Source organism: Capricornis sumatraensis, chromosome 6 (assembly GCF_032405125.1).
Source record: "Capricornis sumatraensis isolate serow.1 chromosome 6, serow.2, whole genome shotgun sequence".
Lineage (NCBI taxonomy): Eukaryota > Metazoa > Chordata > Mammalia > Artiodactyla > Bovidae > Capricornis > Capricornis sumatraensis.
The window spans coordinates 121,063,198-121,090,842 of NC_091074.1; the positions used below are offsets into that span (position 1 = coordinate 121,063,198).

General features: G+C 51.7%; 1 protein-coding gene across 1 annotated transcript in view; it reads right to left on the reverse strand.

The window, feature by feature from the left end:
- The window catches only part of SNTG2 (syntrophin gamma 2), an 81,452-nt gene that overhangs the window by 14,422 nt on the left and 39,385 nt on the right, over window positions 1-27,645 (reverse strand). Inside the window, exons 10-13 of the mRNA XM_068973664.1 lie at window positions 17,965-18,094; window positions 15,734-15,772; window positions 8,241-8,357; window positions 1,330-1,401 (exon numbers count right to left, since the gene is read on the reverse strand). Coding sequence (XP_068829765.1) covers window positions 1,330-1,401; window positions 8,241-8,357; window positions 15,734-15,772; window positions 17,965-18,094 — 358 coding nt within the window. The remainder of the gene's footprint in view (window positions 1-1,329; window positions 1,402-8,240; window positions 8,358-15,733; window positions 15,773-17,964; window positions 18,095-27,645) is intronic.

The window sequence follows — 27,645 nt, forward strand, 5'->3', positions numbered from 1 at the left end:
CTCACCGTGGAGCAGTGCTTTTCCTATCCACTATGTGGGGCTGCTTATAATTTCGTCACAATTGTAATCAGTCTGATTGATTCAGTTTTCTCATCTCTTTCATGGTGAGTGTGAAATACAGACACATGACTTTAAGAGCTAGAAAAAGGAATTTATGGAGAGAAGAAAGCGTTGCAGAATCACACCACCACAACCACAAAAGCTGATTTCTGGACTACACAGTAATGGCTACACTCTGAATGATTATGAAAATAAATCATTAAAAATTTCTAAAGTACTAGTTCTTAAAACAATCATTTATCTCAATTTTTGGAAGATGAATTAAATATTATAATTTTAAATTTATATGTTCAACATCAAGGATTAAAGTCACGTGAGAAAGGGGGAGATTTTGTAAGATCACTATTTAAAGACTTCTAATAGGATATCTGGGCTTCCCTGGTGGCTCAGAGGTTAAAGCGTCTCAGTCTCCTTCTTAAAACTGTCAAATGCTGCGCACTTGTCACTGTTGCTGCTACTATCAGCCCTGGATCGAGCCTAACGCTTCTGCTGTGATCACTCTCTTGGCAACTGCGTGATCTCAGGTACTTCATAGCAAATTTACTGATTAAACATTTCTCGATCTTTCTGAAACAATATGCTGGATTAAACAGAAGAGGTGCTATAGTCTATTAATGAAGCTCACATAAAATCTGATGGTTTCTGAAGACATCCCAGCACCAAACACGCGTCTTAGACGCACACTGTGCTAACTCGCTTCAGTCACGTCCAAGTCTTTGCGACCCCATGGATGGTAGCCCGCCAGGCTCGTGTCCATGGGGTGCTCCAGGCAAGAATGCTGGGGTGGGCTGCCCTGCCCTCCCCCAGGGGCGCTTCCCCCGACTCTGGCAGGCGGGTCCTTTGCCGAGTGCGCCACCTGGGAACTCTCTTAAGTGTACGGTGGTGGTGGTTTAGTCACTCAGTCGTGTCTGACTCTGTGCGACCCCAGGGGCTGCAGCCTGCCAGGCTCCTCTGTCCATGCGGTGCTCCAGGCAAGAATCTTGGAGTGGGTTGCCATTTCCTTCCACTTCTAAGTGTATGGAAAGCCATACAAACAAGTTGTAAATATAAAAAGGCCAGAATGAAATAATGCAGAGCCGACATAAAACAGACTTGAAAGCACCTCTATGACTTTCTTTTGTGGAATTTCGATGAACGGTGGTGGGACGAACCTGTACGCGCGTGTCATTCGACTGTTTCGACAGCGGTGAATCTCTCTCTCCCTTTTCAACCACAAAGGGAGTGCTGTCAGCACGGACACATCTGGTGTGCGAAGGATGCTCCACTTACCTTGTGAACTTTACACAGAACCTCACAGAGGTGATAGGCTTTCTCTGCTCGGACCCAATCCAATGTGCTCACCTGAAAGAAACACAAGACAGGTGAATCTTGGGCGTTTTCACCCAAAGTAAGGGGAGCTGTGCGAGGTGAGGGAGCTGTTCATTACCCCGCTGTGGGGCTCGCGGACAAGGCACACGGTCATCAGACGGTCCCAGTGTACACTCCACACGCGCCACATTTTCCCCGATTGCAGCTCAATAAAACTGGGGAAAGGGCTTAAAGTATACGTGTAATTAGATAAATGATGTTTCAGTATGAGAATTTAAACATTTACAACAGGAAGGGGAGTCGATGTGTCTTCTCCTTAATTAAACCCTAAACAGGAGCAGGACAGTTGGGAAACCGGACTACGGCGCCGTGGTGGACTCCGACAGCGAGCTGCGTGCTCCCACCCTGGAGTCTTGGCGTGAGGTTCGATGTTTACACACATTATTGATTCAAGAACCTGGTGATGGAGGAACTTACCTTTACACACAGTTGGGCGTCACTTTAGGAATTCGTTTTGGATGCTCTCACCTTAAGTAAAGGACCGACTCTGGGTCGCATTTAGAGGATCTAGGCGGTTCTGGGCTTCCCAGGGGCACGCCTCCTCACTCACTCTGCCACGGGCCTGCCCTGTCTGCTAAGGCCCTGCCTGCTGTGGGTCTGCAGTGACTACCTGTGGCTGGAGGTGTCTCTTCTATCCAATTTTTCCTGCTGACAGTCAGCCTCCTCTTCCCCGCACCTGGGAAAGACCCCTCTCCACGCCCGGCTCCCGTGATCCTGGCAGGTGCGGGCTCAGCCCCGGCGGCGGCGCCCTTGGACGTGAGTCAGGCTGGGCACCTCACCCTCTGGGTCACGGTGACCGTTTCAAGGAGAACACGCCCCCACCAGGGAGGCACCTGAGGCTGAGAAGAGGCTCGGGCATCTGGGTGGAACTGTTTCTTCCCTGGACTTGAAGAGAAGTGCTTCCGCCCTGAGAGCCTCTGGAAGCTGTGTGGGGACCCCGTGGTGGTGGTCACCCATCAGCTGGGACCCATGCCCACTGAGGCAGGGTGATGAGAGGGGCGGGGCCTCAACGCTGCAAGCCTCACAAACAAAGTCTATGAATCGATTCTCAAAAGCCTTGCCCTCTGTCTGGACAATGCTCTATTTCACCTGAGCACATCTCATCTGAAACAGAATTGAAACTGCAGACACTCAGACGTAACATCCTGGAACATTTAGGTATTGCCGTGGAACGCTCATGCACCCACAGAAGAGACACAGAGTAATAATATTCTATACTAGGTACGTAACTGTCTGGTGCGCCTTCAGCTTACGCATCTTCTCTTGATTTATTTCGTTCCAGGTAGATAATTTTTAAGTGATATATTTCCCTAATTGACAACCTTAAAGCTACTTCCGATAGTTCTTGCATATTCATAGGCAACTGCTATGTAATGTGTATGTTAATGCTGTTAGATGCTGTAAAATTGGTTTCATAAGTGCTGTTTAACACATTTTAATGGTGTTTGGAAACATGAGCAGTTGAAACATTATTTTTCAGATTCCAATTTGCAAACAGAAATGACTGCTCACTTTAGGGAAGGACAGTCAAGTACGCACGAAGGCCAGAATCCAGCTTCTCCAGCGTTGATCAGCCCTTGGTTATGACCTGGGCTCACCACCCTCCCGGCTGGCTGCATCCTCTCGCGGGTACCTGGGCCCAGGGAACCCACGGCCACGTCCGCCCCAGGCTTCCTCTTCCTTAGAGCCTTTCTCCCCCCTTCTCCCAAACTCCTTCAGCGTCTCCCTCCTCTTGTCTTGGAGGAGCTCTGAAACCAGCCTTGAGGACAGGACTTTCTCTTTCATTGTTCCTAAATCACTTACCACAGACTCTCTGGCCTTTTAAAAGTTCACTGAGACATTCTGACACAGAACGATAGACAGCAGGCCCCACACGGGTGGCCGGGCATTCTTGGCAGTGCCTGACGCCCCGCGGACAGAGGGGAAGAGGTGTGATTAGACGGCAGGCCGAGGGCTCATCAGACGGGTGCCTTCGGGGCTCCGCTCTCCCAGAGGAATTTATCTGCTGTCCTTCCAACCCCCACCCCGCCGCGCAACAGAGCTGTACCTGTCATCCCAGCCCCGAGAAGCCTGGTGGCCCCGAGCCCCTCCCGAGGCTGCAGGCTGCTTCCCGCTACTCCGGTCACGGCTCTGCTCATCGCTTGCAAACAGGGGCAGGTGCACCCACTGTGCGTGAAGCAGCTCCTGGCCCTGTGCCGCGGCGCCTTCTCCAGGCAGCAGCTCTGCAGCCTCGAACGCATCGTGCTGCACAAATTGCATTTCAGCCTGGGCCTGGACGCAGAGCCCGCCAGCGGGGCCAGGATGCAGGTGAGACGCTGCGAGTCACCAACAGTCCCGTCACCAGCTCGACCTCCCTCCATGTCAGCACGCAGGACATAAATACGTATAGCGGGAAGAGCTTCACACACGGCTGCTTTAGATTTGGGCAAAGCAGAAATCATTACTGGCTATTTGCCGCTAGCTCCAGGATACAAGCACCCAAGGAAAGACAGAACATGCACATATGTAAATCTACACGCATGTAAATATTCACTGTCCATATTTTGTGTGCTGTTTTTACAGTGAGAAGTTGCCGAGTACTAAGCGTAAAATTTCATCTGTGAAATGCAAATGCTTTGGAGTTTCAGAGACATTTTAAGTATATAAATGAAGCCTCTTTGTGTTCAGCTTGATCCTGTGAAGCATTCAGCTAGCAGCTCAGCAGAGGGTGGGTGCGGCGTCTGAATTCTCTCAGCCAGGAAGTGGGAAGATTCCGTTTACAGCCCAAAGCTTCCACTCCTCAACTTACAACTTTTTCTTTCCCCAAGGCCCTTTTCTCTAACATTTTGCTGAGTGAATATTTCCATTGTCTCATTAAATCTTTCAGCCCCCATTTTAAAATATGCTTTCGTTATTTCGGACAGTCTGTGAAAATTATTTAAACATTTCACTGTAAGCCAGCATAATGCCATTATGTAGGAGCAATGTTTAATTTTTTTCTATTCATAAAGTTACTGTGTTTCTGGTTCCACAGGTAAGCGGCTGAGCACGAGCAATCCTGTGTGACCAGCAGCCTGTACAGGCCTGAACAGACGGAAGCCTCACCAGTCTTCCTGGAGCCAAAGAGACGGACTGGCCTGGGCCCGACGTCAGCCCCAAAACACACGTGGACTGGGTGCAAGGGATGGAGAAAAGACTCCACTGATCAAAAGAAAGCAGAGGGGTATCACTGTCCTACAGAGCGCTGTTAGGACCAAACTGAAGCCAGGACAGGCTCTAAGGGGCACGCTAGGCCTGAGGTTTAGTCTCTAGGAAAGCTGAGGCACTGGGAACTCCCGCAGGCAGTGTAGCTCGACCAATCAGAAAAAAATCCCTGTAGCACCGCCTCCGCCCCGCCCGCACCAGACCTGAGCCAATCCGGGTAGGGATGCGAGGTTAAAAGTCCCGCGCGCGCGTACGGTTTAACCAATCAGCTATGCGGTTACAAGACAAAGAACTGTCTGTATAAAAGTAGATGTGATTCAGAGCTCGGGGCTCTCGTGGAGGCTCCACTGCGCTGGATGAGACTTGAGCCCTAGCTAGCAATAAACCCCTTCATGCTTTTGCATCGCTGTGGACGTCTTATTGTCTCAGTTTTGGGGACTCGGACTCTGGGCACAACAAGCGCACCTTACAATAAGGGCGCTATCAGGGACAAAGAAGGTCATTACATCAGGATGAACGGTCAGTTCTCACATCAGAGGTAGCCATCCTTAACACCGATGCACCTAGCAACAGAGCCTCAGGCCACGCGAGGCTGACACTCACTGCTGGGCTGGGAGCACTTCCCCGGGGGCGGGAGCGCTTCCCCCACCTTGGACCAGGAACCAGCCGGGTGCCCCGCCCACCATGCGCCTCATCCCCGATGGGGCGCTCACCCGCTGCGGGAGGGGCGCGGCTTCCCTAGATGGTGGGCAGGGTCAGCACGGAGGGGCAGCTCCTGTGCAGGGGCAGCCGCCAGCCCCCCCACTGGATTCACGCAAACCTTAATTGACTGGTGAGAGCCGGGACAGCCGACCTCGGTCCAGAGGCAGCCAGGGCTTGGAGAGAGGACCAGACCGGCTGCACCGCCCTTTCCACCTCGGGGGTCGGCTGAGCATCTGTACCTCCCGAATCCAGAGTCAGGAAGGGGGGTGGCGCGGCTGTGAGAAGATGCAGTGTGCACGCTGTTCCCAAACGACCTGTCATGTAGAAGTTTTAAAACTAAAAAACACTAGAAGGCAAATCAAGTTTTACTCTCAGACATCTACACAATAATGAGTGTCTTCAGTGATCAGCAAGATTTTCTTCAATAAGCTTTTTCTCGGGGAATAATTTTAGAGGATGAGATGGTAAGGACATGAGTCTGAGCAAGCTCTGGGAGATGGGGAAAGACAGGTGAGCCTGGCGGGCTGCGGTCCATGGGGCGCAGAGTCGGGCTTAGCCCGAAAGCCACCCAAGGAAAGGGAGGAGCAGACGAAAAAGCTGCTCCCAGTTCCAGCGAGGCCGGGGGGGTGGCCCACCCCTGGGGTACAGAGAGACGACTCAGCCCCTCGGCCAGGCCCCCCTCAGAGCAGAGCGCTGAGCAGGTCTCAAGCTTCTGAGCACAGTATTCAGGCGGTAGCAGCTGGCTCCAGGCAAACACACCCCAGCGGCTGAGGTCAGTGATCGATTCGTATGATGTGATGTTTGTGACGCAGATCGATGCCAAGAAAATTTGCCGTGGGATTTCAAAATAAACAAGCAAAGCCTGGTGTTAACAGAAATGACACTATCCATCTGGAGATACTGGAGGACCCTGTGACCCCTGGGTTAGAATTTCTGTCTGTGAAACTGAAGCTGCCACGGGAAGTGGATGAAATCATCTTTCCCCAGAGCAAGTATGGAAATTTGATTTACATTTAAAGCATTCTCACAATTTAGAATGCTGTGTGTGGGAAAAACTCATACCCTGAGGGTCGTAATAGGAGGGCTGACCCTGCCCTCCCCTCCTCCCCTCAACTGTCCTGGGCCAGCGGGGGCCCCTCAGCCCAGAGCCCCAGAGTACTGATTCCGGATCTGCCAGCCACACCCCAGCTGCCGTCCGTGACATCACAGGGCCTGGACTGAGGCCGTCGGGGTTATCTGTGGTTATTCTTGTTTACTTTCCTAGCAACAATAAAGAACATCACTGCATTTGAGAAAAATTCAGTGATTATGCAAATCTGTAGATAACTCTCCAGCATTCGTAATTCACAGCCTTGGTTTTTGAAACACTCAGGTCCGTGGTGGAATCCTGGCTTGAGTCCTGGGGACAGAAAAAAGCTCTGTGGGCAGATGGGCCTGGAGGCATCCGTTTAGTTCCCCGTGTTCTGCCACTGATGATCCTTCAGTTTCAACACAGGGACCCCAGTTCTGTACAAGGTCAGCACTCAGGAACCTGCAGGGAATCCTGCTCCCTGGACACAGCTTCTCTGCCAGAAATTGTTCAGTCCCTAAGTCGTGTCCGACTCTTTGTGGGTCCATGGACTGCAGCCCGCCTGGCTAACCTGTCCTTCACCACCTCCCAGAGTTTGCTCAGACTCATGTTCATTGAGTCGGTGATACTACTGAATCATCTCACCCTCTAAAATTATTCCCCAAGAAGGAGCTTATTAAAGAAAACCTTGCTTGTCACTGAAGACACGCATTGTTGTCTAGATGTCTGAGAGTAAAACTTGATTGGTCCTCTACTATTTTTTATTTTTAGAACTTTACTGAGGTGTGATTGACAGATGCGCCGTACACGACTGATGAGTCTGAAGAGGCGCGTGAAACCAGCAGCCCCTGTTTGTCATAAACACGTCCATCACCCCAGCAGGAGACGGCAGCGCCGCGCGGATGTGCGGAGAGTGAACCGCGCGGCCACCGCGGAGCCGGCACGCGGGCTCCTCAGAGAAACGCGAGCGGAAGTACCGCTCGATCCAGCGATCCCACTCCTGGAAATTTACGCAAAGGAAACAAACCCTGAGTCTCGAGAGCCTGCGCCCCACGTCCCTCACCGTTCACAGCAGCCGGGCCACAGACACGGTTACAGCCTCCGCTGACGGGCGGAGGGCGGATGGCAACAGAGAGCGTGCGGCCCCACAGGGAGGGACACCCTTGCGCTTATTTTTAATGGCAGTAAAGCAGCAATGCTGTAGGCGACCTGCATCTCAACTTTTAGGTCCTGAAGCGATCAGGTTTTGCTGTTTGTTTGCAGCTCTGATTAGCGGACTCAAAAGTGCATCGGCCTTAACCGATAAGCCTGGAGGCAGGGCACACATACACGGGGTCAGTTTTGAGAAAGCGGTGCTGGTGAGAATTAGAAAATAAACCGCAAACTGTAGCACTCGGGATTAAATTTCTGCTGGGGGCCCCATTAGATCAGGCTGTTTATTTTTATAAAACGTGGAGGACATGAGTGAGCTGTCTCTCTGTGTTTCACCATTTGACCATGAAGTTAGAAACGTCTGACGAGAAGGCTTTTCTCCTGCTTTGTGGCTCTTTTGACCACATAAACAGTGGTCAGAGACCCCCACGCCTCTGCACCCCCACCTCCAAGCCGCTGGGACCTTCAGCAGGAAAACACTCTCACGTCTCAGTGGCTGCTTGAAAAGAAGGAAAACGTGGCCGGCTGATGAATGAGTTCAGAGTGAGAAGGGCCCGGGGTCCACAGCGGAGCCCTTTCCATCAGCAGATGTCAAGCTGGAGGCGGGCCCGCCACACACCCTCCTGACCGCTTCCAAACGCTGGGCCTGACGCTTCTTCAGCGACGGCCTCCTCAGCGTCCCTCCCAGCCCCGAGGGCCCGCTTACCGGAGGAGAGACGAAGACGTAGAGGGATGAGCCCTTCAGCGCCAGGAACCTGGGTCTGAAGGTCTGAGACGAGCCGGCACCTTCCAGTCTCTCGCTGACCCAGCCCATGTGGACGACCTGGGGAGCAAAACCTTCAGAATGAACTGCCAGGCCCCGTTCAGAGCATGGGGCCGCTGGGTGGAGAGGGCAGACAGCAGGCCGCCCACCCCACAGTCCGACCCGGCCACGACCACCCTGCAATCTGGGCACACGGCACAAATGTGAGACACCCAGGTCCAGACTGCTGCACCGGGCCAGGCTCGGAACACGAGCTTCCGCTGCACCGGGCCAGGCTCGGGCCAGGCTCGGAACTCGAGCTTCCGCTGCACCGGGCCAGGCTTGGAACACAAGCTTCTGCTGCACCGGTCCGGGCTCGGGACACGAGCTTCTGAGTTACCTTAGTTTTGGCCCGTGTTGGATGTCTCAGCTATATCAGAGTTCTGCCTTCTACATATATTTAAAACAGTTATTTAATCACATTCTATTAGAGATTAGTATTTCTAATCTGTCTCTGAGGTTGCAAAAACAACTAGTATATTTTCCCTTTCTGTAGTAAACATTTCATTAATACATGGGGGAGAAATGGCTGCTTCTTTATAGCTCGACTTCAACACCGAACATGACACAACAACATTAGATACCAGTGACACGCAATGCGAACTGTCACGAGTCAGAATATGATTTGAAAAGTCAATGGAGACAGTCATGTAGCTTAAGAACTGAGTGCATGAATTTAACAATAAGCTAAGGCAGAACCCGGGGTGTCTTCCCTGGGTGTCTTTTCCCACTTCCCTCGGCGTCTGCCTTACATCACACGCTCTCTGAGGACGAGGCCCATGCCTTTACCTGTATCTGCTCCACACCCACGAGGCAAGGAGGGCTTGTTCCTTAAAATTTCTTGAAAGGAAGCGTGAGTGACCCCACCTGTCACTGTATATGTGCCTGCTAAGTCGCCTCAGCCGTGTCTGACTCTGTGACCCCACAGACCGCAGCACACCGGCCTCCCTGTCCTTCACCATCTCCTGAAGTTTGCTCAGACTCACGTTCATTGAGTCGCTGATTCCATCTAACCATCATATGCTCTGTCACCCCCTTCTCCAATTATTGCAAATCTTTAAGTCACTAGCAAGCTCAAAAATCGGCTTTGATACTGTGTCTATCACCAGGAATCTTACCCAGATTCTTTCAAACTACTAATTTAGTAAAGGCTGGTAGGACCAAAAAATGAACACCATTCAGAAGGAAAACCAAGTCACAGAAAGAAAACAGCCCTTGGCGGGTCTCTAGCAGAATGGCGTGAGGGCCCCTAAGACTGCAGACATTTCCTCTGCTGAGGACCCCTAGCAGACCAAGCTTCAGCTTGATCTCACAGGGGCAGGGCAGACGCAGTAATTCATGTACATATATGTAAGGGGCCTACACACACGTAAGGGGCCTACATACACGTAAGTGACCTACACATATGTAAGGCGCCTACATATACATAAGGGGCCTACACATATGTATGGGGCCTACATAATATAAGTAATTCTTTTGCCTGTAACGAGGAAAAACTCTGTTGTTTTTTTCTTTACTTTTCAAAATGCTGCCAAGTCTCCAACAATCTTTGTCTTCATGAAATACTCAGAGATGGTGATGTAGGTCCCACAAGAGGTGGATGATACACTGGAGCCTAATACGGGGTAACTTAGCTTAAGACAGAGCTGAATACCCAGACATGAAAATATGTCAATAGGTGGACAGATAGGAGAAGGCGATGGCAGCCCACTCCAGTGCTCTTGCCTGGCAAATCCCAGGGACGGAGGAGCCTGGTGGGCTGCAGTCCATGGGGTCGCTAAGGGTCGGATACAACTGAGCGACTTCCCTTTCACTTTTCACTTTCATGCACTGAAGAAGGAAATGGCACCCCACTCCAGTGCTCTTGCCTGGAGAATCCCAGGGACGGGGGAGCCTGGTGGGCTGCCGTCTATGGGGTCGCACAGAGTCGGACATGACTGACGCGACTTAGCAGCAGCAGGTAGACAGATAAGACAGATGTGGATGGATGGACGGATAGGTGGACGACAGACACACGGGCAGGTGAACAGACCCATAGACGGGTGATAGATAGCTAAGCATGGATAGACAGATGGATAGACAGACGATAGGCGGATAGATTCCCTTTACAGATGGACCAAGGGTGAGCAGGAGGCTGAATGTGGGACTTCCAGGCTGACTTGGAGAAGCTGGGACTGTCTCCAGCCGAGCAGCAGCAAGTGGTCTTCTCGTGAGGACAGCGTACTGGGGACAGAGACCCCTCTGATTCCCTGAGAGCTGCCCTCTCTCTCTAGAGACACGGGCACCAGCTGTGGGGGCCCCTTCGCTCCAGGCCGGCGGGCACGACCCCCGGCTGTGGCAGTCTTTAAGCTGCTGCTTTTCCTCCCTTGTTTGGTTGGTACAGTGCTGGGCGCACGTCCAGCAGGAAGTCACATACTGAGGAGCAAACTGGGAGCTCATCTTCTAGCAAAGACGGTGACACACAGACTGTTAATAACCTGACACGTCTGTAAATTGGATGTGAAGTTAATGCACTTCCGTATGTAACTTAATTCTGCCTGGATCAGTTAGCAAAGAAATAAATTGTCGCTCAGCTGTCACTGGGAACATTGCCTGCTCTATGGCTCTTCGTTAGGTATATGCAGTGCATAAATAATTTTAAGAAAAGCTACTTTTATCTTTTGTATTATGAACTTTCTAATGACCTATTAAATATTCCAAGAAATAAAACCATAATTTTATGAACACCTATCTGATTGTATTAAATTAAGGGCATATAACCATTAAAATAAAGAGCATATTTTTCTTTATCTTTCCTGGTTTCAATTTATAGAAAGTTCCTTTTTCTTCATTTTTTCACTTGACTGAGTGAAAATGAGTAGCTAACGCCCACCAGGTAATAACTGCCCAACTAGTCTCTTCCTTTCCACTGAAGAAGCTCGAAAACCTTGAGTTATTTAGGCTTCTTTTGGTTTTGCTGATTCAGGTATCCACTGTAAGTGAGGTTTTTCAGAAGAAATTTATTTTGTAAAATAGGTTCTTGCTGTTTTGGCAAGGTGACCATTTGTCCTGGATTTCCTGGGACAATTCTAAATTTACTCCCGTCGTCTCACTATCACTTTTAGATCAGATGACAAGTTAGTCATCTTATTTGCCAGACATAAAAGTCTAAATCTATACTCTATGCCTTTCTTACTATCCTTCCGGGTCTGTTTCCTTTTGTTTTCATGTGTCAATTTCAGCGGTTGTCAAATGCCTTTATTTTTTCATGCTTATTCAAATACTATTTTTATTACCTTCCAAAATCAATGATTAATTGCTAAAAATGAGAAAAAAACTTTCCTTTTTTAAACAGGGTCTAACATCATAAATCTAAACTCCTAGCATGCATACAAAATGTTTAGCTTTTGGAGAAATGTGAAACAGTCCTCTACTAAAAACTTGGCATATCAGGGCAGGGCTTAGCTCTCTCACAGCCCCACACAGTGTGTTTCCTTCCAGATAATCAAATCCACCCCTTGAGTAAATTCAAAGTTATACAAAAATATTAAGGTTAAAAAAAAATAACCACATTAGAGTACCCATTCAGTTCAGTTCAGTCGCTCAGTCGTGTCCAACTCTTTGCAACCCCATGAATCGCAGCACACCAGGCCTCCCTGTCCATCACCAACTCCCGGAGTTCACCCAGACTCACGTCCATCGAGTCAGTGATGCCATCCAGCCATCTCATCCTCTGTCATCCCCTTCTCCTCCTGCCCCCAATCCCTCCCAGCATCAGGGTCTTTTCCAATCAGTCAACTCTTCGCATGAGGTGGCCAAAGTACTGGAGTTTCAGCTTTGGCATCATTCCTTCCGAAGAAATCCCAGGGCTGATCTCCTTTAGAATGGACTGGTTGGATCTCCTTGCAGTCCAAGGGACTCTCAAGAGTCTTCTCCAACACCACAGTTCAAAAGCATCAATTCTTCGGTGCTCAGCTTTCTTCACAGTCCAACTCTTACATCCATACATGACCACAGGAAAAACCATAGCCTTGACTAGATGGACCTTTGTTGGCAAACTGATGTCTCTGCTTTTCAATATGCTATCTAGGTTGGTCAAAACTTTCCTTCCAAGGAGTAAGTGTCTTTTAATTTCATGGCTGCAGTCACCATCTGCAGTGATTTTGGAGCCCCCCAAAATAAAGTCTGACACTGTTTCCACTGTTTCCCCATCTATTTGCCATGAAGTGATGGGACCAGATGCCATGATCTTCGTTTTCTGAATGTTGAGCTTTAAGCCAACTTTTTCACTCTCCTCTTTCACTTTCATCAAGAGGCTTTTTAGTTCCTCTTCACGTTCTGCCATAAGGGTGGTGTCATCTGCATATCTGAGGTTATTGATATTTCTCCCGGCAGTCTTGATTCCCGCTTGTGCTTCTTCCAGCCCAGAGTTTCTCATGATGTACTCTGCCATTACCACTGTCTTATTTCATAGAGTAAGAAACTGGGGCTCAGATGTTAATTTGTTCCAACTACACCACCAGAGAAGGGGTCAGTGGGATCAGAATCCAGGTTCTGTTCATATCAGACCACCAAAACTGACATCATACAAATGTGGCTTAATACGTGATAAAATTTATAAAACCATTGCAGAATTACTCCGCTGCTCAGGAGGCCTTTGAAACCTAACTCATTTCATGTCCCTTGTGCCGGGAGTTTTGCTCCTCAGATGGTTTTAACTTTCCTTGAACTAGTTCATGGTTCTCTCGTGTGATTCACTGAGAAAGAAGAGTTAATTTCTAAGTAAAACAAAACACGTTTTGATTTCCAGATGGGTGCTCTTTTCAACCTGCCGGGCAGTCAAGTACGGCCACGAGAACGCAGTGTCCTCGGAACAGGTCAGGTTCAAGTCCTTCGAAAGCTGCGCGTTCTCAGCGTAATGGGCACTCGTGTGTGCGTGTTTCCAGACCGCCGACCATGTGTAATGTGTTTGGACAGTCCTGGAGAGGATGACGTCACTGTGACAGGCCGCGGAGCAGCTGAAGGGAGGGGCTCCTGGAGGGCAGGCTCTCCGAGGTCCTAAAACCACGTAGGCCCCTCGGGCTCCTGGACAAAAAAGGCCTTCCGTGTCCCCAGCTCTAGCTTGTGGGGAATAGGCTTCACTCAGCCTCGGGGACCTCCCTGGGTTCCAAAGGGCAGATCTCAGCAGCTGCCAATCAGGGACGGGACCGGATGCGGAGAGAGGGAGGGGGCGTGGAGCGCCAGAAGCGCGTCCTTGGGGCTGGGTCCTGCCTCCCCTTGGGGGCACGCAGAACAGTGTTTTGAGCTCTTCTGCAGAATGAAAACCCCACCAGATGGAAGATGTAAACTCCCTGATGAAGCCTCTTCATTCCAGAGAGAAGGTATCCATTTGATAGGAACCACTGAAGCCCAGCACAAGCTCACCTGATGCCAGGCGAACGCGGGCCCTGCACGTGCCAGGATGCTGATCAGCACTCCCCCCGCCGGACGAGGGGACGCCCCGCGGCCCAGCCGTCCCTGGGGGGCACACAGTTCCGGGAGTACGCCTGCTGCGGCCCCCTTTCATGGGCAAGGCAATAAAGCTGTTCTTCCCTACTTCACCCAAAACTGTCTCTGAGATTTAACTCAAGTGTTGGGATCCAGAGGCCGGTTTCAGACTCAAGAAGACAGGCTTTAAGCGTGAACTAGGGGGCGGAGGGTCCTGGGGGAAAAGTCCGAGAGAAATGTCTTGGAAACACAAAGCACAGCAGGAAAACTCCGCTGTCTGTGTGACGAGATGGAACGAGCCCTGTATTAGCTCAGACATTCATGGGGCTGTTGCTGCTGCTAAGTCGCTTCAGTCGTGTCCGACTGTGCGACCCCATAGACAGCAGCCCACCGGGCTGCCCCCTCCCTGGGATTCTCCAGACAAGAGCACTGGAGCGGGCTGCCATTTCTCCTTAAAAGGCTGCCGCTCTCACTTAGCTGTGTCACGAAGCTTCTGTTGTTGCTGGTTAGCCACTAAGTCAAGCCCGGCTCTTGGCGACCCCAAGGGCTGCAGCCCGCCAGGCTCCTCCGTCCACGGGACTCTCCAGGCAAGAGCACTGGAGCGGGCTGCCATTTCCTCCTCCAGGGGACCTTCCCGACCCCGGGCCTGAACCCGCATCTCCTGCATTGGCAGGAGGGTTCCTTACCACTGAGCCTCCGGGGACGCCCCTAAACAAAGCTACTTCTTCATAAATTTAGAAACAACATCACAAGAAATAAAAGAACTTTTCTTTGTGTCTCTTTTCTAATTTAAACCTGTTGTTTAGAGGGGTTTAAGACATGGTCCTAATTTCCTAGTTTTCAGTAAATACTTGATTGGCAGGTTTTACGCTCCTGAATGCCTTCCATTCTGAATACAAATTTTATCCCTCAGCACTGTTTAAAGCAGACCGTATGCATTCCTTTTGTTCTCTTGACTTGAGACTGCAGTGAATACTACTCAAACCTGTGAGAGCTGTGGAAAGCTCATGCACTCTCCAGTTAAAAAATTCCCACTTACAGCTTAAACTATGACTTTATCAAAAAGGAGATAGAAAAAGAACGTAGTGACTTCAAAGTTTATTCATCTGACATACAACTACATAGTTACAGGCCTAGTGAGTGAGCTGTCCTTGAGTCAGAAAACCGGGTATATTATAAGCTGGACTTTGCTCTTGGAGCTTCCTTGTGGCTCAGTTGGTAAAGAATCTGCCTGCGATGCAGGAGACCCCGGTTCAATTCCTGGGTTGGGAAGATCCCCTGGAGAAGGGAAAGGCGACCCCCTCCAGTATTCTGGCTTGGAGAATTCCATGGACTGTATAGGCCATAGGGTTGCAAAGAGTCAGATACGACCGAGTGACTTTCACTTTACTTCACTTTGCTCTTGGAAGGAACGGGCTGAGGGCTCCTGAGGACGTGGGGCTGCAGCAACCCTGCTCCAGGCGAACAAAGGCCTGCGTGCCGGGGCAGGACAGTGCTCTCCTCCCACCTGCCTGCAGCAGCACTTGCCCTGCCAAAGGCCCCCCAGAGTGAAACGTCCCAGTGAAGGAGCTGGCCAAGAAGCTTACATGATGCTGCCGATTCCAAATCCTACAGGCTGGTCTCAGCCGTCAAGCCCCCCGAAGCCTCCACAGTCACATCTGGGTCATCGCTTGGCCCCGGTTCCTTCATAAAATGTAGGCGCCCCTAGACCACCCGGTGGTAACCTGGCACCCTCAGGCGGGACGGTTCCTGCCCTGCAATCTCCAGGATAAACAAGCAGCTTTACGGAGGTGGCTCTGAAGGTGAGGACGGTGACTTCATCACACGTGTGCTAATGCTTCTCTGCCAAAATTTCCAAATCAGGTTTCAAAACCAGAAAGAGGCAACTTTTGGAGACATTGTATGATCAACATGAAAACCACAAATCCTACCTGGTCACAAGGAGAACAGCATTTATTTGCCATTTTCATCTGTAGAGAGAGGGAAGCAAGGAGTCAGTATAATTATATTAATGGCGTAATTATTCAACCTGTCTAATTGGCAACTGAAATTAATTAGCTGCATGAACTGTCCCCAGAAGTAAGTTTCTTTTATAATGCTTTTCCTTCCTGAAAACCAAACCAGAGCACAGAGGACTGTGTGGCAGTGAGTCTCATAACAGGGCACCCGAGACGAGCACGCCGACTCTGCTGTTTCTCAGTTAGCAGCACTTTATGTAAGAGAAGCTATGGGGCAGCAGAAGCTTACACTTCAACATCTGAAAGCCTGGGGGAAATGCCTTCTGCACACACCATCTCAGGCGACTGTAGTTTCACAGCTCACACTCCTTCCCCGATTCTCCCAGCAATCCTGCAAAGTCCAACCAGCGAGGACACAAAGGTCCAGAATAATAGATCAGGCAAGACTGCCGCGGGAGCGGGGCTCTGCACCCGCAGTTCTGGCTCTCGGGCTCAAGTCTCCTTCGCTCTGCCCCGCCCAGCACCCCAGTGTGCGAGATTCACACGGAGCCCAGTGCTTCTGCAAATACCAAGCGGCCACCACCTGGCCTTTCTCTTTGCCTTTTATCCACCCAGATACCCTTGAAATCACATGTCAAGTTGGAAAACTGAGGTCTTAGAGAGAATCTGGGGGGCTTCCCAGGTGGCACTAGTGGTGAAGAGTCCGCCTGCCAATGCAGGAGGCTCAAGAGATGCAGGTTTGATCCCTGGGTCAGGAAGATCCCCTGGAAGAGAGAATGGCAGGCCACTCCGGTATTCTTTCCTGGAGAATCCCGCGGACAGAGAGGCTGGCGGGCTACAGTCCATAGCACGGCACAGCGTCAGACATGCCTAAAGCAACTTAGCGCACACGTGGCACCTCCTGTGTAGCTGAGAGCCCCTGGGGTCGTCGGAATATGAATCTCGTGCGTTTCTGCTTCCCTGGTATTTCAAAGTGCTCAGGAACCAGTGTTGGGCAGCGTCCAGGAGCAAGTCGGTAGTGAGAGAGACGGGGCCGCGAGGGTGGCTGCGGGGCCCTCCCCTCACAACTCGGGCCTCCAAACACACAGGTCCCGCCCGCCCCCAGCTGGCCTGGACCAGAGCAGGCCTAGGGGCGCGAATGTGCACAGTGGGGCGAGTCACCCAGTGGGGCCTGAGGACCACGAGACTGGTCCACGGCCACCTTCGGCCAAGGGCTGCTCCTTCTGTGAGCCCCTGCGGCTGTGGCCACGATGTTACCGCCAGGGTACGGGCTGCTCTAGGGAACTTCGGAATTATTCAGGTGCTGCTCCCACCTCATGTGGTTTTAGTACATTTATTTATTTCAATATTGACCTTGATCATTACACGGACCATTCAAGGAGACAGAGCACCTGCTCCCTCCTGGGGACCTGCTGTGAGCCGCTGAGAATATCTGGGGGCCGTGCCTCTTTCTAAGCTACCTCTATGTTTTGGAAAGTTACATCTCTACCCGAGTTGGGTTCCCCAAATACATGTCACATTTCATCAGTGCATTTGGACAGAGAACATGTAAAGTGCACGCTCACAGGGAACGCTGTGCAGGTGCGTGGCAAGGGGGAGACAAGAGACAGGCCAAGGTGAAGAGACCAGACGCTGACTCAGCCTCTCCTCTCACGCCGGGAAACTTTCGGGTGACTTAACCTTTCCCTTTTTCTTAGTTAGAGATTCAATGTGTTGAAAAAGAGAGCACGAGGTTTGTCTTTCTCTTTCTGATTTACTTCCCTTTGTATCACAGGCTCCAGGCTCATCCACGCCACTGGGACTGACTCAAATGTGCTCTTTTTACAGCTGAGTAACATTCCTCTGGACGCGTACACCACAACTTCTTGATCCCTTCGCTTATCGATGGAGATCTAGGTTGCTTCCTTGTCCTAGCCACTGTGAATAGTGCTCTGTGACAACCTAGGGGGCGGGGTGGGACGGGGGAGGGAAGTTCAAGAGGGAGGGGACACGTGGAGGCCCGAGGCTGATTCATGCAGATGAACGGCAGAAACCGTCACAATACTGTAAAGCGATTATCCTCCAAATAAAAGCTTTAAAAGTACGTGCTTCTGTTTGATGTCATGACCAACTGTTTTAGGGTTAATCTTAAATAACAAAGAGTCATGACTATTTCCATGGACTGAAAAGCAAGCCCAGGGACAGGGGGCCGTCTCCATGCTCATGTTTTGCAGCATCAGCTTGCTGATGTTGGCCGACACCACCCTCAGCCAGTCGGCACGCTCCTGGGCCGCGTGAAACTGGAGGGGCCCCGAGCTCACCCCATCCAGGGCCTGCACCTGGATCGCGCTGGACCTGAAGTAGGAAGAGAAGAGATGCTGGGAGGAGGCGCTGGGGCCCGGGGCCTCAGGACTGGGAGGGGGCAGTGCTGTCCCCAGCCCCCGTCAGCCCTGCTCAGCAACGCCACGCTGCCACCACGGGAGGCACAGCTCAAGCTGTGGGCTTAAACTACCCTGTCTCAGCATCCTAGACAGATATACTGAAACCAAGTTCAAAACCCTAGAATCCCCCTTTCCTCCTGCAGATGGAGGCTCTCCAGACGTCACTGGGTCTGTCTGGCTTATGGCTGCGTTGGAGCCCAGCGTCTTCTCGAGGTTCTCCCTGGCCTCCTGTCCAGTGCTGGCGCCGGGAGCCGAGGCTTCCCGCTGTCGCTGCTGAGCGGCCTGCCCCTCCTGCTGTTAGTTCTGGCTTCATGCATTTCGGGTTCCGTTTGGGGCACACATAGTGTTAATGGTTATAGCTTCCTGATGACTTAAACACTTACCTTTAAAAAATACCTCTCTCTTCTTTATTTCTAACAATTTTAGTTTAAAATTCTGTTCTGTGTGGCACTACTATAACCACCCCATCTTCCTTGTGTTTATTGTTTACGATATCTTTCTCATCTTTTCTTTAACTGTTTGTATCTAAAATGTGTCTCTTGAAGATAGATCTGTCTTTTCTATTTAGTCTGAAATTTTACCTTTTAATTGGGCTATTCAATCATTGAAATGCGATTCTATTATTGGTATAGTTAGGCTCAGGTCTGCCATTCTACTTTCCGTTGCCTAGGTGTCTCACATAATTTTTGTTTCTGTTCCTCTTTTTCTGCTTTTTTTTATATTAGAGAATATCTTCTAATTAAGCACTGACATTTCTTTAGTAATTTTAAATATATATGTGTTTATACACACAGAGGAAGAGCAAACTAAACACAGTGAAAGCAGACGGAAGGAAATAATGAAGACTGGGGCTGGAAGTAGCGAAGCGGAGCAGAGAAAACCAGTGTGAAGGAGTCTGGCTCTTTGAGAAGACTAGCAAAACTGACGAAGCTTCCGCTATGCGGACCAAGGGAGAAAGAAAGAAGGTCAAAGGACCAGGACACGAAGTGGAAGTGGAACCGCCGCCATCGGTATCACAGGAACAAAAGGGATTATAAGGAAGCTACATGAACAACTACGGTCACTAAATGAGGGCAATTAGATGAAATGGACAAATCCTTGAAAGATACAACTACGTAAGCTGATTTAGGAAGAAATCTGAGAAGATAACATTACAAGTGTAGAGACTCAATGTTTAGCCCCAAACTAACCAAATAGAAAAGATGAGGCCCAGATGGTTTCACCACTGAGGTCTACAAAACATTCAGAGAAGAATTAATAACAATTATTCACACTCGCCCCCAAATAGAACAGAACATTTTCAACTTAGTTACCTTGATACCAAAACCACAAGTCATCACAAGAAAACTACAGACTAATATCTGTTTTGAATACAGATGAAAAAAGTCTCCATGAAACACTAGTGAATTAGATCTAGGAACACCTATTAAGAATTATATCCCATAATCAATGGGATTTACCCCAGGAATTCAAGGTTGGTTTGACACTTGGAAATTAACGTCATACATCATAGCAACAGAATTTTTAAAAATCACACAATCATCTCAACAGGTGAAGAAAAAGCACTTGGCAAAATCCAAAACCCTCTCATGCTAGAAAACACTCAACACAGCGGTTGTTCCTAGTTTGAAAAAGGGCTTCAGCAAACACCCAGGCACCGGGTGTAGACAGTCGGCTCTCTGAGGAAAAGGGGTGAGTTTTGAATCCCAGCATGCCCATGCTTCAGCTCCGTGAGACAAGCAGACACCTAAGATCTGGGAGCCCCGTCCACATGACAGACTTCAAAATGCCAACCACACTAAAACGGAAATTCTGGGAGAGACACGCGGGGTGACGAATGTGATTCCAGCAGACCCGCGGGTCCTATGCAAACGCTGCTGCTTGAGGAGGCTGTCTGCCAAGGAAAGCGGTGCAGTTAAAACTGCATGAGCAGAAACAGTGGTGGTGTTGGCATCGATGCTGAAGACAGACCCCAACACACCCGCAAAGTGTGGCAAGAAACCCTGCTTTCTGGCTTATTACTATAGCAGTCATGCTGGGGTCCGTCGCACAAATCGTGTGCGTGCTCGCTCGAATGGAGGAGTCTCCCGATCAACTCTGAGGTTTTGTCTTCTCAACGTTCAACTCGTGCGGCGTTCGGGCTCCCCTGCAAGCCCCTCCCCCTCCGCCGTCCGCAGGTGGAACCTGCCTCACGGTTCTACTGTCATAGCATCAGCTCAGGATTCTCAGCATTTTAACCACATGGTCAAGGCCACGGTCAGAACTAGAAACCGCGGAGTACCCGCTGCTCAGGACTCAGCTGCTCTGTGAGATCGCACATCAGCTCTTAAAGATCAGCAGTAAAACCTACACCCAGAGAAGGCAGCGTGTTTGGGGTCTGAGTTCCCAGGAAGCAGCCAAGTTCAGGCAAGGGGAGGATGGGCCGTGCCCGTGTGCTTTTGGAAAAGTCTACCCTTTCCAGGATTTCCTCACGCTTGGAGACAAAGTCTGATTTTCAAAGAGAAATCTAGGAAGACAGTTCCCTACTGTAGGGGTTGAAGCGATTCAGTTTCTGGCTAAGAAAAGAAATCTATTCCAGTAAGGTTCAACGTTCACGCAGCTTACCTTTTCAGGAGATTGGGAAACAGCGAGTTCGACGTCGCGTCAGCTCTGCGCTTGGAGGGGAGCGGTCTGGGTCTCCTGCCCCTTCACAGCTCCTCCCCGCTTCTCCACAGACACCGCCAGCACGGGCTCTCCCGGGGGCACCCCCGTGTCCTGCCACTGCTCCCCGGTGCAGAAGCCAGCCCCCCCACCCCGCGGACTCTCCCTCCGACCCTGCTGAGAAGCTCTGCACAAACACCTCTGCTAGGTCGGCTCCATGACCACACAGCACAGATTGGTGATCTCACGGCCCTGGACACCTGCATGGGTCCCACAGCAACAACCCCCCCCTGCAACACCTCCTTCAGCTGTGCCGGGGAACCCCAGCAGCACCCGACTTGACTGGCCATCAAAGCTGCGACATCGGAGAAAAAGAACCCGGAATTACAAAGCCTCTTTGTAACACGTTGTGTGGTCTTTCGTTTAAAGAACGAATACACTCAATATTCCAAAATGACCCGCAGAACCGCTGACCCAGGGTTCATGACCCACAGCCCCCAGGCCCCCCGGCCCCGGCCAGTCCCGTCCATTATACCCTGATGGTGCCCAGGGGAGACCAGCATCTCTGCTCTGAGGAACTTGAAGCCCTCATGTCTGGAAGCAGAGAGGTTGGTATCTGTTTACTCACATCGAGTTATGAATATTCACTAGCCAAAATGAGAGGGAAAAAGTGTGCGTATCCCTCAGAATTTGAAAAACATCTCCAAACTATCATTCACACGTCACACTTTTCAAGCCTGCCTCTGTGGCGTGGGTGGTATTTTTTCATGGAAGCTAGAGAGAGATTTTCTACCTTTCCCACCATGCAGCGGCAGCTCCAAGGACGCACATGAAATATTAACAAAGACCCAATTTAAATGCAAGCACCCTTCTCCGTGCACCAGTGTGTTTATTAAAAAGCCGCTGTTACTGGAAAATTCTGGCACCACCCCACCCAAGTTCACCAAATTCAGGAAAAAATAGATGATAGCTTCCCCTTCGTGCTGCCCCAAAGGCCAGCTTATCCACCTGTCACCCTTGTCCTGAGCCCAGGGCTGAGTCCTCCGAGCCCCGGCCCGTCAGGGAGCAGGGGGCTGACCGATGGGGTGGCGGGTCCCAGCCAGATGGTGGGGCCCCTCCCGGGGTCCCGCTGAAGGAAAGGGAGGAAACCCACCTCATGCAGGCCTCTCTCTGCTCTGACCTCAGGCCCTGCATTCCTGATGGACAGGAAGCTTCCAGAGGGCACGGACTCCCGGGCTTGCTCATCCTCCCCACCTCCCCACCCTGCCCCCCAGCTAGCCAGCGCTGCACGGAGCAGGTGCGCAAGAGTGTTGGTGAATTAATGCTGGAGAACACGCCTCTGGATGTGCAAGCCTCCCCCCTCCTCAAGCCCACGGCCCACGGACGCAGAACCTCTGTCCCCCAAGGCAGGGTGCAGATGCCTGAAGGGCTGCCCGCAGGGGCGGGGCGGTGGCGAGGTGGGTTGAGGGAGAGCCCGTGCCCAGCACACCTGGGCACGTAATTATAGGCACAGAGCTGCACCCAGCGCAGGCGGGAGAACCAGCTCTGTGCTTGCCAACGTGTGTGCAGAACCTGTCTCATCGTCGTCCTTATGTTCCTAAATCCTTCCTAATTAACCACGCCTTTGAAAATTCCACTTTGCATAATGACTGAAATTAGTCTGAACAAAATTCAAAACACTGTAAATCAAGAAAAGAGAAATAATTCAGCATCATAAAGCAGGACACAGTCTGAGAGATTCATAGGTGCCTAAAAGCACGGGGACCTCTAACCCTTGAAGCTTTCTTTTTACAGCTGTTTTGAATAGAACCTGTAGTTTGAGTCTATAGCTAAGGAAATTAGACACAAATACCACGTCTTTCTCTCCATCTTCTTAGTCTTTCCATCAGGATTTCTGTGTCCAGGAGGCACTTATCAGCCTTTGAGGGCTTTCAGTTCTATGAAGCAAACCTTTCAAACCCCTGGACACTTCCGTTCTAACAGGAGTGCCCGCTGGCCCAGTGCACTATCCTAGCAGGGGCCACGAGGAAGCAGACGCCACACCCAGTTCTGCTCAGCGCCCTCCTTCGATTTATCTACTAGGAAACCCTGAACTACTGGCCGAAAACACGAGCTTCCTGAAACAGCGTGCTCTGCACTGGGGAGTGAGCGCTCTGAACAATTCCCTCCGTGAAAAACACACACTTTATCCACACTGCCCTCCAGCTTCCCCGCTGTTAATTAGCCTTCATCTCTAAATTCAGATCCAGACTTTTAACTACTTAATCCATGTGGTTTTCATCTAAACCAAGAGCCTGTTAGACTCTGAAGCAGCCGAATAGACGTGTTTGTGAAACAGGCGAGTTTGTTTTCCGGCAACAGATTTACAGGTCACGATACTTTGTCCCTTTTCAACCTTCAATTTTATTTTCATAGTAAATTGATTTTTAAACATGTTTTCGTATTTATTCCACCAGAAGGTAACTGTTCAGCTCCAGCAGGCTCTCCTCCCCAGAGCCCCCTCTGCAGGATGGATGAAGCTGGCTGAGCATCCCCGCGGCCCATCACGACCTTGTCCCAAGGCAGGCCTTGCCCAGGCCCTGCCCCTAGTGCCCCCTACCTGCACCTGCCCGGATCAGGCAAGCTCAGCCACCAGCACAGGGGCCCACTCTTCAAGCCCCAGTGCAGAGCGGGCCCTGGGTTCCTGACCCTGCTATGAGCCCCAGCAGGACCCCACCCTGCAGAAGGCCCTCCTTCTGTGGAGACGCCTACAGCCCCCAGGATGCTGTTTCCCCGGCTCTGCTCCACCAAGTGTGCTGTGCTTTCAGGATTTCCCAAGTAAACATGAGGGAGCTTGGCACGAGCGTTAAACATGAAGCCATCCTTTGCAAAGCAAACCAGGCGTCAGCGGGATCCTTCTGACTCCCAGCATCGCTGTTCACAGCGCACTCACCTGCAGTCTGTCCCAGTGTGGCTGCCGTAAAGCCCCTGGGTCCCATCCACGCTCCTTCCTCCGAAACAACGGCCCTCCCGACACAGCCGAACGGGGTCTTACTGTCAGTGACAAGATGCCAGATCTCTGTCACTTTCACAAACACGGAAGACGGGGGACAAACAGAGCCAACGCTGCTGATTCCCTCCCTCCTCCGTCCTTAGAAAGAGGGGCAAAGGGAGCGGCTCCCTGCCCTTCTCGAGGCCACCGTGGAGCGGGGGCCCAGGCGGGGCTCGTCTGGGCGGAACCACAGGAGCAGCGCCTTGGGCACCGAATCCCCCAGAGCGGGCGGGCACGCAGACGCCGCGGGACTCGCTCAGACTGTCTCCCTGCTCCTGTATCAGGCACTCCTCGCCCCACAAACCGCTAACGAACCCACAGCCGGCAGCACGCTTCTGAAGCAGTTTAGCTCCGATAAACCCTGAGCTATTCCACGTTTTCTCCATAAAACGACCTTAGGGCTAGAGGAGCACGCCCGTGTCTCCCACCCGCTGGGCCGCCAGGCGGGGCTCCCGAGCCGTGCAGGTCCCGAGGCCCCAAGAGCCCCCAGACGAAGCGGGATAAGAGCTGGTTCCCTCCAAACCCGCTCCTTCCTCCACACCACCTGTCCCCCCGGGGGTAAAGCCACTGACCCAAGTCCAGAGGCCCAGGCTTCAGAGCATCTAAAGTCCCCTGCGCATGGCTGGACCTACGACAGCCGTCTCTAAAGCACACGTTTCCCTTGTTCTTAAGGACAGCCCTCCCCTCAGCTTCTGAAATCCAGACAGAGTGGGCGCTTCGTTAGCCCACGTCTCGGCACCTAAACGGGACTTGTCATGGGGACCACGTGAGAGCGCACGCGACTGCAGAGTGAGGTTGAGAGCGTCTTCACCGGACAGATTCCTGATCCGAGGTTCCCGGGTCTGAACACGCAGGCACTCGGGCCGGGCTCCCAGCCTCCGAGCGCAGGCAGCTGAGCCTGGCTGCTCTGCAGGGCACGGAGCCCTGTGCTGCTGCTGGGCTCTGCGAGCGCACAGTAAGTCCCCTACACACGAGCCTTCAGGATGCAGACCTCAGAGCCGTGGCCGTGCACCCCGCCAGCGCCAGGCGGGGGTGGGCCTGCAGCTCGCCCCCGTCTCCTGTTGCTGCGGGTCTGCCCCCCGCCCAGGCGCTCTCTACCCGTTCAGCAGATTCAGCTCCTGTGTGCCAGCCGAGGCATCGTACTGCCCTACTTCTCCAGGCACTGAACCGCAAGATCAAAAATGCTCTCCTCGTTTCTGTGTGTTTGTTATGTGTTATTTGTGTGAAAAGTGTTATCAACACATCAGAGTACAGCGCGATCTGGCCGGCTGTGTTAGCTGGGTGCCTAGGCTGACTCTGTTGGACTTACAGGAACAAATTAGGCTTGCGAACTTGCTCTTGAAGTGGAACTTGCTCGTATGGAGGGGACTTACTGCAGTTAAGATCTGAAGTCATCTGTCCTTAAGTCAGGAAGATTATCCAGCTGGCCCAATGTGGTCTCAAGTCCTTCCCATCGGGCTTGGAGGTCAGAGACAGGAAGTCAGGAGCCGAGGACAAGGGGTCGCCTGCTGCTGCCTGAGAGGCGGGACACGCCGCCGGGACGCATACGGAGATGGGGACCCAGCCCCCAAACCCGAGGAACTGAATGCCGCCCTCCACCCGAGAGAACCTGGTCTCAGGCGAGAGCCCAGCCCGGCCCCACCCCAGGCCAGCCTGCAGAGACCCCAGCACGCGCGCCAGCTGGCCCGTGGGGACTGTGAGAAGATAAACGTGCACTTTGGAAGCTAAATTTGCGCTAACCATAGCAACAGAAAACGGATGAGAGCCTGCTTAGAAGTGTCCTGCTTTCCTCGCAGACACCAGGCCCACTAGGAAGCACGCTTCTCTTCACACAGAGTCAGAGGAATGTGTTAGTAACTGCCTGGTAGCCAGAAGCATGAGCTGCTGCCCAGCGACCTGCGAGGCCGTGTGGCCATGTCCCAGCGTCTGCACACGTGGTCTGGGAGCGCCGGGACAGCTCTGCCTGTTCAGCATCAGCGAACCTCCTACCGAACGCTGCTCTGCTCCTGCGCCTGGCTTCCTTTCGATCCGGACGTTCTCCCCCAGATTCTCACGGAAGCACCTTTTTCTGTCTTGTGTGGTCAATGATTTGACCTTCATTAATGGTGACAGGACGCTTCAGCAAAAGCCTAGCTCCCACTGTGCCTGAGAACCTCCGACTCTAACCTCCTCCTGACAGCGAGCAGGCACCAGAGGCCCTCTGGCCAGAGACACTCCTGCAGGCCCTGGGGGAAAAGTCATACCTGTTAAGACTGATTTTTATCATTTCCAAACAAATTTCAAACGTTAGGTTTAAATACGCATCTGCTTTTTATAGACTCTTTGGGAAACAATTTCAGAAAACCAAGGAAACTCAACCATTTTTGGCCAAATAACTTTCAAAAGATGAGATGGTTGGATGGCATCACCGACTCAATGCACATGAGTTTGGGCAGATTCCAGGAGCTGGTGATGGACAGGGAGGCCTGGCGTGCTGTGGTCTGTGGGGTCGCAGAGTTGGACGCAACTGAGCGACTGAGCTGAGCTTTCAGAAAAGGCGAACAGGCAGGAGATGGTGCCACATTTCGGTCCTACAACTGGAACCCCAGGGTGCTGACCTCTGACCTGCTTATCCCACTGATTTTTATCCACTCAAAGGATCTCCTCCAAATCCTTCCCAGGCTGTAGTCGGGAGCCTTTGATTTTAAAAAGCATTTAGTTTAGGGTTTGCAGCTTCTAAACTGTCCTTGCAGGTCTTGCAGCTAGGGTCCCCAGGAGCCACAGAACTAACTCAGGCTGCTTCGGGCAGCATGCCCGTGCTCTCCTCCCCTCAATGTGGGGCCGGAGGGTCACAGGCCCGCTCAGCCTCCAGACGCCACTTTAGTACTGCTGTGTGTCTGACAAACACACCGTAACAGGCAGAGTTTCAGTCACTTTACTTTGTGTACCTCCCTGCCCATGTAAGAGTCAGCAGAGCTAGTAAGATGTGTTTGCTTCTGTCAAGGGCTCCCTGGAGGCTCAGCTGGTAAAGAACCCGCCTTCATGCAGGAGACGTGGGTTGGATCCCTGGGTTGGGAAGACCCCCTGCAGGAGGGCATGGCAACCTACTCCAGTGTTCTTGCCTGGAGAATCCCACGGACAGAGGAGCCTGGCGGGCTACAGTCCACGGGGTCACCGAGAGTCGGACGCAACTTAATGGTAAAACAACAACAACAAGCTTTCTTAAAACCACAGGGAAGCCTCTGGTTTGCTGTTGGCAGAGACAGCATATCTCAGGCCCAGGAGGGGCGTGTGGCTGACTCAGGGGGTGGGGGCCTTCCTCCTGCAGAAGCCTTGTGTTTACCTGAAAGTGGCCATGGCAGGCAGGTGCGCTTCATCAAGGAAAGCCCTGCTTCCAAACCTCAAGCTCTCTTCCAGTGCTCACGCAGCCTCTACTCACCTTCTTAAGAAAGAAAGCAAACGCACCAGCCACTGGGCTCTCAGCCTCCCTGACGCAGTCACCCACAGGTGACACACTGCTCGAGCTCAGCGGGGAAAACGATAGCTTTTCCCCAGAACAGTGACGGACACCCAGCCCTTAACGATGAAACCGAAGCTACTTCATCAACCTGGCTCACAGGCTAGCGAGTATACGCTGAACGGAGGTCTGGTCTAGCCTTCTCATTTTATTAGTGAAGGAAACGAGGCCCAGAGGGAGGCTGAGGACTTTTCTGGAACTGGATCCACCTTGGATGAGAGCGCAGTCTTACATTCGGCCTAATTCTGTTCGCCTTTGAAACTGGAAATATGACTTCTTCTGCTAATGACCACGTCTC